The sequence below is a fragment of the Heliangelus exortis genome, chromosome Z, assembly GCF_036169615.1.
Source record: "Heliangelus exortis chromosome Z, bHelExo1.hap1, whole genome shotgun sequence".
Classification (NCBI taxonomy): domain Eukaryota; kingdom Metazoa; phylum Chordata; class Aves; order Apodiformes; family Trochilidae; genus Heliangelus; species Heliangelus exortis.
Window position 1 is genome coordinate 69,770,492 of NC_092454.1, and position 20,104 is coordinate 69,790,595.

A 20,104-nucleotide genomic window follows, 5' to 3' on the forward strand; every position below is an offset into this window, starting at 1 on the left:
CAGGCTTCTCTTGCTGCAGCCCAGGATCTGGTCGGCTTTCTGGGCTGCAGGTGCACACTGATGGCTCCCGTTGAACTTCTCATCCCCCAGCACCCCGAGTCCTTTTCCTCAGGGCTGCTCTCCATCCAGTCCCTGCCCAGCCTCTAGCAGTGCTTGGCACTGCTTCCACCCAGATGCAGGACCTTGCACTTGGCCTTGTTGAACTCCATGAGGTTGGCGTGGGCCCAGCTCTCCAGCCTGTCAAGGTCCCTCTGGATGGCATCCCTTCCCTCCAGCCTGTCAGCCACACCACACAGTTTGGTGTCACCAGTGACCTTGCTGAGGGTGCACTTGATGTCACCAACAAAGATGTTAAACAGGACCAGTCCCAGTACTGATCCTTCAGGGGCTCCACTTGTCACTGGCCTCCACTGGGACCCAGTGACAGCCACTCTTTGGGTGTGCCCATCAAGCCAGTTCTTAATCCACTGAGTGGCCCATCCATCAAACCCATATTTTGGGTTTGGAGACCAGGATGCTGTGTGGGACAGTGTAAATGATGCTCAGGTCCAGGTAAATGATGTTGGTTATTCGTGCTCATGTTTTGAGTATACCAAAACACTTCTGGAGAAAAGGGCATGGGATGATAGGACATGCCCCTGTACTCAGCTCTGGTGAGGCCACAGCTTGAGTCCTGTGTCCAGTTCTGGGCCCCTCAGTTCAGGAAGGAGATTGAGGTCCTGGAGCAGGTCCAAAGGAGGCAACTGGGCTGGTGAAGGGACTGGAGCACAGATCCTATGAGGAGAGGCTGAGGGAGCTGGGGGTGTTCAGGCTGGAGAAGAGGAGGCTCAGAGGAGACCTCATCACTCTCTCCAACTCCCTGAAAGGAGGTTGGAGCCAGGGGGGGGGGGTGGGCTCTGCTCCCAGACAACTCTCAGCAAGACAAGAGGGCACAAGAGGTCTCAAGTTGTGCCAGGGGAGGTTTAGGTTGGACATGAGAAAGAATTTCTTTCTGGAGAGGGTGATCAGCCATTGGAATGGGCTGCCCAGGGAAGGGGTGGATTCTCCATCCCTGGAGATATTTCAAAAGAGCCTGGATGTGGCACTCAGTGCCAGGGGCTGGGAACTGCAGTGGGAGTGGATCAAGGACTGGACTTGATGATCTCTGAGGTCCCTTCCAACCCAGCCAATTCTATGATTCTATGATTCTATGACATGGGGGAATGTTTTTAAACTGGAAGTGGGCAGATATTGTGAGTGCAGTGAGGAAAAAATAAGAAAGGAGAAAAAAATTTAGGCTGGGCAAGACATATACTGGGTGGCAATATATATCTGACTTTATTCATCATTGGTGCTCTTTTATAGTGCAGAGTAAACATGGCATCACAATAAGGTGGGTTATGTTTTTAAAAGCAAGATAGAGAGGCCATGGTCTTGCTAGTTACAGACATTTACAGCACTGTCCCAACATCGTGGGAAAACCAAGACTTGACAGAATATATACTCCCTTTGTTCAGAGCAGGTGTCCTCCAAATTCCTTACTATCTCTTCTGGCGATGAGCCTTGCCTCATCTTTATTTTTCTGGCAGCAGGCCTTGCCTTGCTGCTATTTCTGGTTGGCCTTGCTTTTTATCGTGGGGCCCTGCTTTTTCACTAGCTCTCAGGTTTCTCAAATTATCAAGGCAGCTCTCCACAGGGGGACGTAGGTGAGACACTAGGAAGAAATTCCTTGCTGTGAGGGTGCTGAGCCCCTGTCCCAGGTTTCCCAGAGAAGCTGTGGCTGCCCCATCCCTGGCAGTGTCTCAGCCCAGGTTGGATGGGGCTGGTGGGAGGTGTCCCTGACCATGGCAGGAGGGTTGGGGACCAGATAATCCTTAAGGTCCCTTCCAACACAAACCATCCCATAATTCTATGATATAAATTCCCATGTTTCTGTCTACAAGCAGCCCATAAGGAGGCCTATCTCTTCCTCTCCCTCTTCAAGTGCCCTTTATTTTGTGCAACTGTGAAATAAAGATCTCCAGGAGCTACCCCTTTCCTCTTGGCTGAACAATTCACATTCAAAACATGATGTCCAAGCTATGGTCCAAAGTTTGGGACTGAGTCTACACCTTGGGAAGCTCAATGATCACTCCAGTACCAGTAAGAGGGCCCAGTGAAAGTACTGTTCATGGCTCCACCCAAGCTGGTAAAACAGGCAGTCAATAAATATATACAAATAAATACACATACAAATAAGTGTAACCTGGTAACACCAGTTCCCATCCTGCTCTACCTCAGACCCACAGCTCACATTCAGGTTCAAGTGATCCATGAGGTGGTAATGAAAACTGTAAAAGAAGTTGGCAGTGGAAAGAAATCACACTTTTTGGATTCCACTAGACCACCTCCCACAAGATCTCTCTTCAATATACACTACTGCATTTTAAAATTACACATATTTGAAAAGGAGAGTCTTTTCACCTTCTTTTAGACCTTTTCCACTCTCTTTTCTTCATCTTTATTAATACCTTCCAGCTGACTTAGGCTTTCCAACTTGGATTTTTTTTTTTTACTGTCATACCTGCTCTCCCTTCTTGCAGAGGAACTTGTCAAAACTCTTTGCCTCTCCCTCCACATCAGAGCACAGCAGAAAAAAATGCCATTGCAATGCCTGTAATTCAAAGCAGAGCTGTGCTGTGACCCAGTTTCACCTTGGGAAAATGCACACAGCCACACTCCCTTATGTTTTGATTACAGAGTTGGTAATTCAGATTGTTGGTTGCTTGTTTTATTTCATGACATGAAATAATGCAAACAGATGAACAGCCTCATAGATTTTCTCAGTGGCCAATTTGGTTTTTTTTTGGGGGGGGGGGATTTTGTAGTATGTTGTCATTAAAACATTCCCTTACTAACATTAGAGTGGTAAAACAGCAGACACTGATCATGAACTTTTTTACCTGCTATTGATTTTACACAAAGGTAGGGCTTTTCTATTAAGCTCATAAAAGTCTTCAAAACTTCATCATCCAGTCTTCAAAACTGGACTTAAATATTTGTCCAATTACTGTGTATCCTGAATGATAAATATAACTATAACAAAACTACATATTTTTAAGCATAACGATATATTTCATTTGTCTCGGTCGAACTTCATAAATTATGGAAAATATTGACCACAGAATGTTTAACTGTAAACTCAGATATTAGTGATGCTCAAAGTCTTTTCAAATACACCCTGGGCTTCTCTGGAGAACATAAAGCCAAACAATAACAACAATAACAACAACAAAAAAACAATACCTACTACTACTACTACTACTACTACTACTACTACTACTACTACTACTACTACTACTAATTCTACTACTACTAATTCTACTAATAATAATTACTACTAATAGTAATTCCATCTCTATGTTCAAAGATTTAAGGTCAGAAAGGATTATTTGTACCACATAGTCAGATTTCCCTATTTCCAGAGAACTCTTTGCTCAGGAATGCAATGTGAATGACATTTTTACCGAAATCTTGTCATCTGAAAGCAGCAAAGCAGCAGCATTAGCAGTTCCTATAGCTGCTCTGCTATATGGGAGCTGCCCTTGTGTCTGAGGGCAGAGCTAAGCCCATAGGGGCTATTCCCAAGCTGGGTTTTTACCTGTGAATTTGTCAAAAAACGGAGCTATTAACACAACCACACACAGAGAGGAGCTCTCATGATTACTTACAGCAATGCTAAACTTGAAGACTGCAGATCACACAAACAGTGGGGTTGCTGTCACAACACTTCAAGGTCCCTTCCAACCCAGAGCATCCCATGATTCTGTGATCAATCACAATTCAACAAGCACCTGCTTCTGAAGAAGGGAAGAAGATCCAGCTGCTCACTCGAGAGTTGGGAATGGGAGAGCTCAGGATGAATGCTGAGTTAAAGCTCCCACCAGGGGCAAGAAGCCTGAAAATGACTCTGAAAAGTGCTTTGGCTTTTTTTTTTTTTTTTTTTTTTCATTTGTGAAAATTTTGCATCAGGAGAAGGGACTAGCAGATGGAGGGGCAGATCACAAGTCTGTGGCACTAATTGGGTCTGTGTAGTGAAACCAGGAGATGCCCACAGGAGATGCCTGGGTGCTGCTATGCAGGGAGCTTCTTGTGTCTCTGCAATAGGCAGGCAGCTCCTGGAGCCCCTGCTGAGCATCAGGGAAATGCCTCTGGACAGACAGGACCTAAAACCCTGCTGAAGGAAAACAGAGCCCTCCCAACACCTTCAGTGATCTTCGGCATGAAACATGCACACGGACCAGACTGGCCACTTCAAGCAAACTGGTCAATATATCTGTGCACGGGTTTATGGGGAAAAAACATTTTTTTTTTTTCAGAGTTTGTATTTTAATTAATTATTTATTTATTTACATAAATCTGGAATTTATTTATATGGCATTTATTTATTTATATCTGTAATTTATATGAATTTGGACTGATAGTCACACAAGTGGTGCCAAGCCACTAAAGCCTCTTTGCTGCTTTGGAGGTGGAAGAAACTAATTCCACCAACAGAAAGGCTTCTTCATCCCAGAATCCAAGCCAAGGTGAGCCTGATATCCTCCCTTGAATACAGCATATGTGCTTACATTTGTTTTCTACTCACCTGCAGCTGAAAAGTTCCTGAATGGACCAGAAATCTTTCTGACACTGCAGAAAACTGAGAGACTGACAGAATGACTTAACTGTATTATACTAGCTGCACAATATTTATTTAATATTTATTATTTTATAGTATTATATTAACTGTATAACTGTATAATATTTATTCACTTAACTTTAAACGGTACTTAAGGTGAAGGAAAGTGCCTTGACAAGGCTCTAGCCATCTAACATGTAGTTAACAATAATTATATATATATAATATATATATAATGTTTTATATATATATATATAATAATAGCAGCATCAAATAATGGTTTGAAGCAGTATCTTAGATATCCAGTTACAAAAGCTTTCCTGAAGTCCTGTGTCACTATTGAAGGAATATTCCCATTTCTGTCCAAAAACCCTTACTGAACAGATGTCTTTTGCAGTATGCCCCAGACAAGTAACAGCTCTAAATCACAGATATTACACAAGACAGTGGAGGTCAGAATTATCAATGCAACCTTGACTTCAACAGAGGTTAAGGCTCTGCATGCCTTTGCAAACTCCCAGTCTTTTAGCAAGTAAGTATTTCTGTCTTGTCTGCCTAGTATCACCGACTCTGATATTAAAACTTTGATGTCCTGGCAAATACTTTGGAATTAAAGACAGAAAGAGTATCATGAATAAGCTGCAGAAACACAAGTTTTTTTTTTTTTCTTTAAAAGCATTGCAAAGCTCTTTTGAGCCTCTTGAGCATGGGGACAGGAAGCATTTTATTTGGTTGGTTGTTTTTTTGTTTGGTTGTTTATTTGTTCGTTTTGTTTTGTTTTCATAAAAAAGCACAAATCAAGGGTTTGGTAGCCAGGTCTTCTCTCCTGTTTCACACAGGCAAAAATGGGACCCAGGGCACTTTGTTGGCTGTTGTTTAGACACTGACACTTCAGAGACAGACCATCCACTGGCACATAATTTTGGCACAGTAAGGAGACCTGGATTGTAAGCCCCTGTGTGAAGTCAAAGTATTATACCCCTCACACAGGGAATACATACAGGATCTGGTTAACCTTTGAAAAAATCTCTGTTTGACCAGTTCTTGCACTCCCTTTCAGTCCCTGCCTCTCAGCAGGTGGTGCCCAGCTCGAGTTTCTGTGAGGACTGAGCCATGTGCTTTGAAACCATCAACACTTCACGTGTGAGCTGCCCTCCAGAAGTGCTGGGTGACGAACACTGCCTGTGCCTGCATCACCTGAGCATCCAACAGAGCAGGGCAGGTTGATTTCTTCTGCTTTGGGCAAGGGGAGGATAGGAGGAGATTTTTTCCCACATATTCTAGCCACAGAGAACAGTTTTTCCCAGTAAATTAAACCCAGTCCTGATTAGCCTGCAGTCTGGGATGAGCAAATCTCAGGAATGGGATGACCTGCTGATGGAGAGATGATTGCATCAGTGCTCAAAAAAATCAGAGGAAATTCCATGACACAGTGGAGAAGTATGAAGTCCTTTAAAATAACTGGTCTAGGCCATTGGGCAGAATTGGCTTTTTTTTTTTTTTTTTTTTTGTAAGGGTCAGGGGTGGCTGCTTGGTCTGCCAAAGAGCAAAAGCAGAGGGAACCATCAGGCACCTGGGAAATGGAAAGGAAAGTCTTCAGGTGGAAATGGAAAGTGTTCCTGAAGCCTCTCTTAAGTCAGCATCTCCAAAAAAACAGGGCAAAGAAACCTATGTAGGAGAGACTGGTCCTTCCATCCACTGTCAGAATGATCTGCCTTGTAATCCAATAGGTTGGAGAAAGCTGCTCACATAAAGCAGGTAGGAAGAGAAAAGGTCTGGCTAATGCTCTCTCTTCAGCAGCTATTCTTAGCTTGTTTGAAGGAGACTGAGGTTAGCATTAGCAGATAAGATATCCAAGCTTAACTGTGTGTCCTGACCTCAGCTGGCAGCATCACTACAGACATTTCTCAGAAACAGCAGTCAGTCTGTCTACCTTTGCCAGAGGGAGTCAGGGAGAGAGGGCAGCTCTCACCTATAAAAATTTTTATAGGAGACTGTATTTGATTAAAAAGATGGAGAGGGTTACACTGTCTACTGAAAAGCCCCAGCTTAAGGAAGTTTTACTGTCTTTTGTATTGTGCTATCTTTCCACACTTGGTGAACAGGGCAAGTAATTATCAGGCAAACTGGTTCTCATTAGGATTAATAAATTCTCACGCTCTCTCTTCCTGTTTCTGATGAAAGAGAATGATTTTTTCAGTTAGTAAGGAACCAAAAGAGCATTCCACAACTTAGCACAGAACAAACCTTTTGGTACAGCCTCAGTGATGGCTGGTTGTGCAGCCACAGGGGCCTAGAAGCTGAGTTCTGATATCCTCAAATAAATGTGGATGAGAGCCTTGGCTGAGCTGAGCCTTGAGGTGACACAGTCTGACTTTTTCTTACTGTGAGCATCCTCACTAGGGTTCTCTCTCAAGTGAGGCTTTCTTAAAATGGTAATCACTAAACAAAAATTGTTTTAAATAGTGGAATATCAGGTCTGCTGGAGGAGGCATTAAATAAGAGCAGGCAAATTAACTCTCTACTCCCTGTTCTTGTGCTTTTCCTTACTGGTCCTGTGCTCCACTCCAACAGCCTCTGAGGGTCTCTGTCAGGGCACAATCTTCAGACAGTTCCCCTTAGGAAATGTTTCCTCCCTTCCTCTTTTTAGTTTGTTTTTTTTTCAGGGGAATATATTTCTTACCATGATCAGTGCCCCACTCCTGGTGGGTTGCTCAGCCTGTGACTACATGATATTACAGAAACTCCCTCATCAGTTTCTCCCAGGGAAGGCTCTGTCTCCCTGTTTTCCCAGAGGGTTTTGCCTTTCCTAAAATAGTAAGAGCCACAGTAAAGCAAACTGGTTGGATTCCCAGGCACAACCTTTCAAACAAAACATGCTGCATGTTTCCCCACACAGATAAACCAGTGATGATTATTAATTGTGCAGGGATGGACCAGCCAGAAGAGCTGAACTCAGAAGTAAAAAGTGTGATGCAAGTGCTGCTGAGCTGCTACGTAGAGGAGCTGGAACTCTCCCTTAAGAGAAGATGTCCTCAAAAAAATACTGCTTATTTTCACAAACCTTTTCTTTGAGGTGAAGTCTTCTTGCTTGTATAGACATATGTGTAAACACCACCACGTAAACTGGCCACTGATTCTCTCAGCTTAAATTTTCTGATAAGAGTTATTTCTCAGTAGAAGCATATGATTAACTCTTTCTAATATGATAGCATTCTGCTCTAAGTTCTGCTAAGTTATATAAAAATATTACCAGAAAAATTAAAAAGGGACAAAATGGCACCTTTTATGCATGGCACATTAAGAATTAAAAAAAAAATAATCATGACAAGTCAGGAGAAATTTGGATACTACTTTGCATCAGGGCATATTCTGACAAATAAATCCATACACATATGCTATTACATTAAATCATCTCTCTTTTCTGTCTCCCATCTTAAAATGTGTCAGAAGGAGATAAGCAGCCCCTGAGGTCCAGCATAAAAGAAATATGCTTCAGATTCTTCTTTCTATCCAGAGCACATCTAAGGCAGTACAGCAGAAGGGAGCTGAGGGAAGGACAGGGATTTTTTTCCTTTTTATCCATCAGCAAGTGGAGAGACAGCTGCATGTTTGCTATGGCATTGCCTTCACTGACTATGCAAGTTGTTAGAGCACCTATTATTTTTCTGTGGCTTTCCTGTGATTGCCTTTCCATGACAGTATTTTGCTTGACACTGTTTCAAAGCTGCTGTTCATCTGACAGTTTACTGAAGCAGAAAGAATTTTGCTTTCTCCAAGTCATGTCAATGCAAGGATGGGGTTTTGTGTGTCTGTGTCCTCACAGTACCCTAAAAGCACCTTGGAATAATAGCAGCTAAAGAGAGGGAAAGATAGATATTTAATATATTGGCCCAGGAAGTTAATTGCAATACATAGCTAGGATTTAATAGGTGAGAGACTCGGAAAGGTCAGTGGAGGAAATAAATTTAACTTAATAACTCAGGAGGTGATTGATAGGTACGTGTTGCATGTTTTAAGAGGACTTCCATATTCTATCAAAACATATTATCCTTCATGTACACCCCCATTTTATCCTCCAGAAATAAGAGTGAATCAGCCACAAACTTTGGGTCAGCAAAACCTCTCCTCTGTTTTTGGGTGGCAGGGTGTGCACTTTCTCTGCTAAATTAAAAAGCTATGAAAAGAGTAGCCTAAATCCTCAGAGATTTTTGCCCGTATCACACTCCTGTGTGCACTCATCAGCCACCTTTTTTCTTCTGAAAATTTTGAGTGGAGCAATGCTGTTCTTACTCTTTTCAAGGTCCTTCAAAAGGGAATTAGAAGTCATTGCATTGGTAACTTCCATTTCTTGATCTTCATGTTGACCTATCCCTTCAAACTCCCCAAAAATTGCTGCTTACACTTGTGAGTGGCACTGACTTGGCCATATGGAAAACTAGATCAGGACTATCTCTAGAAATATTTAAACATAACTGGTGGTTCTTAACCACTGAGATTTGCAGCAGCTAAGATTTCAATCAAGTTTCAGAAAAATTGCATTCAAATGATGTTTGCAGACTGTTTTCTTGCATACTTTTCCATTTGTCCAGCTGTCTTCTAGCTTCTGTCTTGGGACAAAACTTGCTTTTCTGCAAGAATCAGATTACTTTATACACTGAATTGTTCAGCTAGTATTCCAAGGGTCTAAATAGAGAAGCTACAGCAGGAGGCTTTGTTTGACAAGGGCTCAGCCTCTGCCTCCACTTGCTAAGGTAATGCAAGAAAGATTTTTTTTTAACATTATTGTAATATTTATGCTGCCTCTGCCATGAGTGTTTCTCATTAGCTGCTAAATTACTCTCACTGATTTCATAGTTAGACTATTAATACACTTGACTAGTTCACAGTCTCAGAGATAAGAATCATTTTTAGAAATCCCTAAAATACATCAGTTTATACTCAAAAGATTAGAAGCAGTAAAAACCACCATCTGACAGACCTTGGGTTTGATCTGTGTAATGTATCTGTGTAATTTTCACAGGAGTTTCTGCACTTAGCCCTGTAATTTTGATTAAAATCTAGGATATAAGTTGTTAAATTAGTCAGTTTAGCAAAGAAATTCTGCACAGGGATGGCTAGTCCAGCATATGTGTTTGTACACTGGTTCAATGGGCTGTTTGAAAAAGCAATCTGAATCCCTTGGGCATATGAAATACACTTCCCAGTAATGCTGTTCTGTGGAATTTTATGTGTGGCTGGGTACTCTGACAGTGAACAAAGATTTCATTATTTATCCCATGCAGGTATGCAATTTAATAATTAAAATTTGATGCCTAATACTGTCATATTTGCATCTGCAAGCTGATTTTTTATTTCTATTTTTTTTTCTTCATGGTGGGAGCAGTCCCAGTGCATTAGCTGGCACTTTGCAGATGACTGCAAAGCCATTTTGGAGGAGAGGTCTCATTCTTAGTTGAGCAGCCAGGATTTGAAATTACAGGCCCAGGTTTCATTTTGTGTCCCCTCTCTGTTTGCATTTCCCACCCCCACACTTACACACTGATATTTTCTCATTCCTGTACGTGCACATTAATTCTATCAATCACACATTCTTATCTGTACTCATGTGTCTGTAATTTATGCAGTTATTCATATTTCCTGTCATGGAATAAATAAACAGTTGCAAGTCAACTGGCTGTGCCTCACAATATTGAAAAAGCAAACCCATACAAAATGGAAAAGTCTGACAGTTTTAGCTGTTGGCATGCTGACTGCTTCATTTGTACTCTATTAATTTCTAACACTGTAAAATCAATACTCACAATCTGAACAAAAAACCCAAGGTTTGCAGGGAAAAGAAGGATGATTATATGATATGTAGATACAACAACTGTCATATGGGATCAGATCAGAAGTTTATTTATCTCATTATCTTCTCCACAACAGTGATCTGTAGGGGATTTTCAGAGGGAGAAACACTAAAAAAGGCACATATTAATTCTTCCCTAGAATACCTCTCATGTTTGCAGAAATAAACTGTGGAAAATCTTCCTTTACTTCCTTTACTTTAGATGAGAACTGGGAGTGTTGTCATCATGCTTAACAGGACAAATGGAGCTATATCCTGGTATTTTATCCAACTCTTTATGAACTTCCTAGACTTTTTGCTTCCACAATGTTTTATGGCCATAAGTACCACTGCTTAATTATGTCTACTGTGGTCATCATTTGTGCTTGTGAACCTGATGTCTGGTGCTTTCTTTGGACAGCACTTGCTTCTACTGCTTATGAGAGAGAGCCAGTAGTAATTTCTTACTGTCACTGCACCATTCATGTAAGGATATACTCCCTGATTCACTTATTTTGCAATCTGAAAACTCACATTTTATGTAATTTCTCCCTTCAAGCAGATTTGTGGCCAGCTCATCTTATTTCATATTCTTTCTGAGGTGGAGTAATGTGCATTCAATGAGGGTTTCCCATTATTGCAACACATCTGCAAAGGATGTCATAATGATATCTTCTAGCAAAAAAAATTCTAATGTAGTGTAGAAAGTTGAAAAAAAGTGACTGGGACACCTATCAAGGAGAAGTGAATTTACTTCGGATGACTAAGTATGACATGTAAGATGACATGTACTTTATTTTCACAAGCTTGTATTTGAAAGTGTACAGTGCTGCTGTGAGGCAACAGCCACAGTGCAATCTCCTCCAAGTTGATGTCTTAAACTTTGCTGAGTGTATCCTTTCAGTTCAGTATCCTTTGCCTAAGAGTCCCACTGTGACTCAGGATGCTTTTCCTTGGCTGGTGACTACGAGTTAAACACAATTAGGCTTGTGACCTCTTTTCAGCTTTTGCACATCAACTGATACATAATACAGCAAATTATAGTTAGAGAAAGTGATTTCTTCCTGGTGGATGTCAGAGGGGCACAAAAGGTTTGCACACCAACCACCCTTCTTTAGAGGCGTATTCAAATACGTAGGCACAAAAAGGCAGAAATGTATGTTTTATTTATTTATTTTTTAATATGAAGTTCCTTCCTTTGTGAGGATTTTCTCGGTGGTTCAAAATGCAGCCTAGTAAAGGCAACTGATTGCCTTAGGACTGCACATCTTGGTGGTCTGCATGCTGTACCTTGGCTGGTCAAGTCTTCATAGTCAGGTTCCAGGTGCTTTTTCTTCATTTCCTCCTTTTGAGTTTTGGTGACACAACACACTTTTGTCACAGGGTGCTGTGTTTTCACTCTGAGACTGCCCAACCTACCCTGAGTAAATCTCCTAAATACAGAAAATAATTACCTCTGTCGTTGTGGTTTACACCAATTACATTTATCATGCCAAATACTACCTTTAAGTTTTCTGACACAATGGAACGTTCTGTTACATCCACTTAATGTCTTCAGTCAAAGAAGTAAAACCTTCATAGCTGAGAGTGATCAAGCAAGCACTGCCCCCAGAAATGACCCAAAATGGGTCAATATGTTTTCTAGCCTATAAGAAGCTGTGGATCATTGTCCAGACAAGTAGAAGCAGGCAGTTGAAACTGAAAACTCAGGGCAGGCTACAAGGGTGTCACAGACAGATGCACAAAGACAGAAGAGGGTAGACAAGACCATCACGACAGTGAACTTTGCAGCTTTCAGGGACAGTGTGCTCATTTTAAATTCATCACTTGCACAAGCATCCTCAGGTTAGCTTTGAGTGATGCAAAATTATACCCCAGCAATTAATGTGATGCAGAAGGGAACAAAAGCACGCTCAGAAATACTGCTGGAGGAGGGGGAAGAAATACCTTCACCAGTAGGAATACTGCTGTTATCTGTAATGCCTGGTAACAACAGTTAAACTTATCTGCTTAAGATATTTGGGCATATTGGGCATATTTACACAATCTGCAGAAAATGCAGTGAAGATTTACTCAGTGCAGGTGCTCTGAATAGTCAGTGTAAAGTGTCTAGTGCAGTACATGAATACAAAGTAGACGTAGCCAGAGTTTGCTATTGCTAAGCAGTCTGAGCTTCCCCAAATTAGGGACTTCAGAAAACCAGAGTTCCATTTGTATACAGGGGAAACATTCAAGGAGCAAGCAAATTCTTACTACGTTGGTCTGCATTGGTAGATTTCCACTGAATTAATGAGGAATAGGCTGTGCTTGTCACTAGGGGCAGGAACCATATGTTTCCCCTGTTTAATGACTGAATAGTCTGATTGTTTCAAAATAATTCCTGTTTGCTTGGACTCTCTCACTCCCCAGTATTTTACCTGTGGAAATGTAGGCATTACTTTTGAGGAAGGATTAGGTATGAATGTGTGACACTGACAATAAACAAAGGTATAAACAGAACAGACAGACTGAGCTGTCTTTTGTGAGACATATGCAACAACTGTCTCAGCATAGTTTTCCAGTTTAAAAAAAAAAAAATAATTGCTAAAGAAAATAAGAAAAAAACATTGAAGCAAAAGCAAAGACTTGGATGAAAAAAGGATGTGGCTTAGCTATACAGAGCATACACTTTACAACTGCTCTTTAGAATGACAGGTGAGAAACCTTATTTAAAGAGCTGGTGACCCCCCTGCTTCTAATGCAACAAACATTTCTAAAAATTGTTTTAAAATACGGTTCAGACAGTAATTATCATGAAGATAGATATTTTTCTGGAGTAATATGTAACAAAAAGAAGCATGTAAAGACTCCATTTCTTAAGTAATTCCTTTTCCAGTGCAGGCATGTCATTATCATTGTTGACCACACAGATGACTGACTGGGGGAACAAGTAGTCCCAAATATGAATCCTCTAAGATTTCAGGGAGTATTATATCCAGCTGCATTTCCAGAAATATTTTGCTCATCCATGCCACTGAGAATAAAAATTATATACTTGAGAAAAATGTATTATGTAATGAAGCCACTGTGGCATTTAATCTCAGTTTTAGCATCTAATTATTATGCCGTGACTAGCACTGCAATACTAGAATATTTCTCTTTTAAAAAATTGTCATTAAAAGCAAGTGGTAAATAACAGCACAGCTGTTTTCCATCATAAACATATTTGGAGACTAGGTCCTGTAATGTTATTTTTGAAATTGCCACGTTCACCAAGCACCTTAAGTTATTAATAGCTTGTCTGCCTCTGGCATGAAAAAACAGCTTGTTAAATTAAAGTGATCTTTGTATTCCTAGACACCAAAACTATAATATTGGTGGGGAAAAAATTGAACAACAACAACAAAAGTACACAAAAGGAAACAGATTAGTTCTGACACAGTCCCTATGAAGTTACCATGTTAAAACATACACCCAAAGTATCACATAAAGCACAGACCCAACAATATATAATTTTGCCAGTGAACATGTTTTTTTGTTTTTTGGGGTTTTTTTTTGTTTGTTTGTTTTTTTTTTTTTTTTTTTTTTTTTTTGGCATAGTTCTCTGCAATGGGAGAAATTGCAGGACATGTATACACAGGAGTCTGGATTCCCTGTCAGTAAGTACCTAAAAGTACCCAAGTACCTAAAAGCCAGGCATTATCTGGCTTAGCTCTGCTGCTAGCTCAGACATCAGGGCCAGATTTAGATGGACTTGTTCAAAATGACACAAACTTCCAGAGCAGCTGTGGAGTTTCTCTGCCTTGGTGGGATGATGTGTGGTGAGGCACCAATATGATCAGGGCACCACAAAAAGGTGATTAATTTTCTCAGCAAGCACAAGTGGCAGGCAGAGGGACCTTGAGGCAACTGCCCATTGTTAAAGTGCTGATTCTTTTTTTCTTTTCAGGTATTACAGTGCAAAACAGTGAAAATGGAACATTATTTAGATTAATTAAAAAAAAAAATGCACCACAGACACCATATCACTAAGAAAGCCAGTAACTTTACTGATTTGTCTGCAAAATACAAATTATACCTTATTTCCAGCAGGAGAATCTTTTGAAATTTTCCCATTTTTGTTTCACTACAGACAGCTGAATTAAGTCCCTTGAGATACACAGATGTGGTTTAACTTAGTTATAACATCTTGTCATCTAGTGGCGACAAAGTCCAGCTTATGCCGCTGTGAGCCTCTACTTTTAATATTTGTTGCAAATGCTTGTATGCTCCCATTTACAAGCTATTTTGTTATCACCATTGTTTTATGGAAGCAAATCCCCATGAAAGAGAAGAAAATAAGGAAAAAAAAAAAGGATACAACAAACCATCTGAAGCAATCCAAGTGTAATGCCTGTGGTAACCCAGGTCCGATATTAGTTACTCCACAAAAGACTCTGGCACTGCATTTTGCTTTTAATTATTATTTTTTAAATTATTTTTAATTTTTTTTTTAATGAGTTACTTAACTGACTTTTTTTTTTCTTTTTTTTTTTTTTTTTTGAATCAAACTGAGGTACGGTTCAGTCTGAGGTATGAGCAGGGAGAAATGCAACACCTGATTATGAAAAGAATCAAATGGGTATTTTTGATGCAGAAGGTCTGTGGCTCAAAGCTTGGATTGCTCCACATCTTTGGTTAAAATATATTAACAAAAGCCTTTTTATTACATCTACAGTCTGAAGCATTCTAACAGACACCAATGTTCCATCAGTCCTTCAAGAGACCTGTAGTGGCAGGAAATTAATGCCATATAACTGACGACATCACAGCAGATGGCACAAACAGGAACAGATGAAATATGCCATGTTTAGGCAACAGCCTTTATTGAGGTTTCAAGTGGCTTTTAAAAAATTACAAAGCATTTACCTTCAAGGCGAAGGAAGAAGGAAAACAAAACAGCTCTGTTAGGACTATAGATAAAAGAGGGTATATAGGATAACACATACAATACAAAAGGGTTGACATCCTTGAAAACAGTTTATGAGTTCTTTTATTCTTACGCTAGCTTTACCTGAAAAAGATCTGAGGACAACAGATATTTTTTATATTATTCATTAAAAACTGCTAAATTCCTCTTCTGGGAAAAATATAAGCCATTTTGTTATAAAACACAACTTTTGAAAAACACTGAAATGACAAAAGCTTTACTGCAAATGGCCCAATGCATACAATATACAGGTTGTGCAGATAGGGTATATCATATAATTGTCACCAGCAATTAAACACTAACTGACAACACCTTTTAATAGAGGTTAGCTTAGCTATAACAATACTTGCAGATGTCTAGAATGCCACTTCAGGTGTTTGAACTTACAATTAAGAATGTTGCCTAAAACATTATATAGCATGGGTTAAGGTAAAGTAAATGTTAATACTCTTTCAGGGCTCTGCCCCAAACTCCTTAAATATAAAGGAATCACACAATAAACCCAAATTAGCTTTGCAAATACAATAAATGGTAAGGTACAGATAAAGGAACAAGAAAGGTAGACAGTTTCTAGTTTACAGAAAGTGACTTCACAATCAAAGTTGTGCTTCTTATCATTTAGATCAGTTTGCAAATATGCATTATCCCCCACAATTTGCCAGTAAGCGTTAGTTGCCCTCTGCCGCAGGAACAGGAGGGGTGACTGGCATTTATTTTCTCGTGATTCTGTTCTACTTGTGTTTATACAAAAATCACTGTCAGAGTTAATTTAAATTGCCCAGGCAATACTTTTAATTCTGCCTAGTTAGTTGCAGTAATATATTACACTGCATCTTTGTTAAATTACGGTATCTTTCCTTTTTCATGCGTTGCTGAGGCAAATCGCAAGGTAAACTATTAATATGGCTATTCTTCATATATCAATAGACCAAATCCCCTTCCCCACTGCCAAGTTTCTACTATAATACTGATAAAGTTGTATTTTTTTTTTTTTCTTGAAATTACAAGGTACATTTGTGATATATTTGCATATTTTTGACACACCAAGGTTTAAAATTCTCGGAGAGAATATGAGTATAGGTTAATCTGAAGGTGAAGAAAGTGGTTTCAAAAACAGCTTCTTTGTGTTTTAAAATTAATCGTGGGCCCCATTTTACCTTTTTTCATTTTGTTTTCATTTTTTTGTGGTTTTCTTTTTTGTGGTTTTTTTTTTTGGTGTTTTTTTGGTTTTTTGTTTTTTTTTTTTTTTTTGGTTTTTGTTTTTGTTTTATTTTTTTTTTTTAAACATGCGTATCTTTTTTTTTTTTTTTTTCACCCTGCAGACTGCTACACAAGATAAGATGTACACAATTAGTAGCACAGTATTCTGCTTAATGATTCTCCAGGTTATGCACTAGCCCATGCATGGCTGAGAGTGCCTGTGAGGCAGGCTCCTATAAAAGTCATGATATAAGTGAAAAGTGTATGTCACAATGCACACTGTAGCCTGTTCAACATTCTCTACGGAGAGGTACACTCTACCATGGAGCAGTGCACAGCAACTGTATGTACAGCTGGGAAGCAGAGAGTGGATTTCCCTCAACAAAACTCTTCTGTGTTGACATTCAGCTGTCGCATCTATAGCCTTCATCATAGTGTCAGTGTGTGTAGGTGAGAGTTGGAAGGACTCTTGGAAAAAGGAGAAATATTACACTTTTACTCTGGCACTAGCATTTTGCTTAAACACTTTTTCCCTTTGATAGAAAGGTGAAACTGAAACACTTGAATACATCATTTTCTGCTGATAAGAGGGACAGAGAGAGGGGCTTACAGAAATGCTAAGTTCCCCCTTCAGCCGTTTCAGTCAAAGGAGCAATATGAGGCAGGAGGAAAAAAAAAAAAAAAAATGTGGGTGCCATTTGCTGAAGGAAATCTTGCTAGGGTGCAAATACAAGGTTCAGGGGGGGGTGTGGGGGAAGGATGGGGGGAGCGTTGCTCAAGAAGGTGCCCACTGTGAGATGACATGACCACAAGAGGCCCGTGGGAACCGGGGACCTGATGGCCAGCATCGGCTGCCTAAGACCAATCAATCGCCTTCTGAAGGGCCCTTGGGTGGATGAACTCTCCTGAGAGCTTTAAATCTGTGAGAGAGGGGGGCAGTCCTCATAACAGCCACGTTGTTGGTGCCAATCCCTCCCTCGAACTCTCCCTACAGCTTCTGCAAATGTTCACCTGCACTCAGGTAACTGACAGCCTGTTAGAGCTGCACATCCCATTCTGACAGGCAGAATACCAGCTTAATTAATGAGAAAGGGCCAGGTTATGCCACTTTGTCATTTAATCCATGGAAAACTACAAGATACGCAGGACATTAAGTAATAGAAGGGCCCTTAACTTGTTACAATGCACAAAACAGCATGAAAGAACTAATCAGTATATACAATGGATCGCAGTTCACCCAACTGATTGTAAAATGCTGTATTAAAATGATTTAAGTTGTTACAACATGGGTAAGTTCTAACGTTCTACAGATCAGTCTCTCAACAGCTGACCTTGATCTGTGTAATACATACCCAGTGAAAACTGAAAGAAAATAGTTAAATGTGCAACTGCACAAATATAATTCCCCACTATTAAGATAACAAAAACTTTTGCTATTACCATAATTATTATATATATTAGAAAGCTATACACAAGCATGTTAATTTCACAGATTTTTTTAAAAGATTCTTAATATTTTATATAATTAGAAATACACATTTCAAAAACAAAACTTCTGCAAAGAGAAAACAGTTATCTTGGTTAGCAAAGCATGGAGTTCTTCATGGCTTAGGGTAGTGCTTTCTATACAAAAAGTCCTTTTAGTTTGTTTCTTCAGGACTGTTTAAAAGATTAGCGAAGCTATCAAGGAAAAAAGAACACATTTTGGCTTAAGGAAACTACAAAAGCCACAAATGCTTTGCAAACTCTGTCTTACTTTTAATATGAAAATAAGCAAAATGTAATGTACATATTTTTATATTTTTTTTATCTAATAAGTGATGCAGACCCAGAATTTTTAGAATTGAATGCTCTAGCCCTCAAACTCAACATTTTTTACAAGTATGGTCCTCTTTAAATGTTTTGATCCTTTTTGAACTGAGTGCCATACTCTAATTATATGCCTGCATGTTCGTTAGCTTTTTCAGTATGTTAGGTGACCCACTCTCTTTATAGCATCAATTCATGGCCACCCAACAGCTGGGTCTGTCAAAACATCTGTACATTTTCTATATGTTGCATAACAGCTGCTTTCTCTCTCAGTAAAGATCTGCCATTTCTGGCAAATGTTTTCTTTTTTTTTTTTTTTTTTTTTTTTTTTTTGCTATTTACATGTAAATAACGTTGAACCTGCAACATGACACTATCTATTGTAACATACATTTTGCAAGGGAGCACAACAGTGAGAAGAAGTTAGCCTTAAAATCTATTTTGTACAAGTGTTCTGTTGTACAACTCAACTGCTAAGCTTATCTCAGCATTTCTGTTTAACCTTATACTGTATCACTGAGGCAATTTAAAAGTACTTTTACAAAACAAGAGTACCTGACCTTTTTTTTTTTTGTTGTTTTGTTTTTTTGTTGTTTTTTTTTTTCCACACACGGCACATTTAATGCATATCGACCCCCCCTACCCCACCCTCCCCCGGTTTCCCCGTTAAGGTATAGCACACACACACACACTGCAAGGAAAAAAAAAAAAACAAAACAAACCAAAACGAAAAGGAAAAACCAACAAAAAAACCCAAAACTAATAGGTAATAATAATTAATAATAATAATAATAAAGTTATCATGTCGCCCATCCTTCAGAGAGCCGCATGCGCTTGACAGAGGGGCTTTCCCTTTCGTCCGGCGAAGGTCTGGTGAGTCCAATGGGGGAGTGAAATTCATTCCGGTGGTCTTCTCGGTCACTTCCATCGTAGGAACTGCTACAGCTGCTCAGACTGTCAACAGGAGATCTCCCAGCCTCATGGCGCGTGTGCTGTGGGTATCTCGAGGGTGTGGTGGTACGGTCTCTAGGAGGAGAAACAGGTTCTGACTTGATGCTGAGGCTTTGAGTAGAAGGCAGGGAGAGATTTGTACTCTGAGATAAATGAGTGCTAGTGCAAGCTCTGTAGGAGGAAAGGAAACCCAGTTACAGATGGAGGAGGCATGGAGCCCCCAGATATGCACAAACACTCACACAGAACACCAGTGGAAAGGCTCGTGGGGGAGCAGAGCACCAGGAGAACACCAGTTTCTGTTTTGTTTCTTTTTCTTTTTTTTTTTTTTTTTTTTTTGGTTGGGGTACAGGATTCACAAATGGAGAGAGATGAAAGCATCACGACAAATGATCGTGCCCTCAGTTTGAAAAGAGGTTTTGCTTTCAGCCTCTCTCCTTTTTTTTTTTTTTTTTTTTTTTTTTTTTTTTTTTTTTTTTTTTTTCTGACTCGAGTGGAAATTTTGCAAGGCGAGCCTTTGCACTGTTGGTGCTACCTGCAGGTTTCTTTGTAACTACTCTGTCTGTGTCTGTGTCTGTGTGTGCGTGAGTATGCACCAGCTGAGATAGGGGAGGCACGGGCTTTCTGCTGGGATTAATCCCATCAGTTTGAATGCACCCAACTCCTTCATTGCTCTTCGTTTTGACAGGTGACTTCAGATGCAAAGCAGGGACAAAAACCAGGGCTA

The 20,104-nt window shown here is 39.9% G+C and overlaps 1 protein-coding gene across 19 annotated transcripts in view; it reads right to left on the reverse strand.

Annotated features, from left to right (window-relative positions):
* Positions 1-14,473: 14,473 nt before the first annotated feature.
* The window catches only part of MEF2C (myocyte enhancer factor 2C), a 137,938-nt gene continuing 132,307 nt past the window's right edge, over positions 14,474-20,104 (reverse strand). For 14 of the 19 annotated variants that reach the window (XM_071730950.1, XM_071730947.1, XM_071730952.1 and 11 more), the window contains one exon: positions 14,474-19,548. In XM_071730950.1, the coding sequence (XP_071587051.1) occupies positions 19,227-19,548 (322 nt within the window). In that variant the 3' untranslated portion in view covers positions 14,474-19,226. The remainder of the gene's footprint in view (positions 19,549-20,104) is intronic. The other 5 variants (XM_071730957.1, XM_071730963.1, XM_071730964.1 and 2 more) reach the window with 1 other exon arrangement.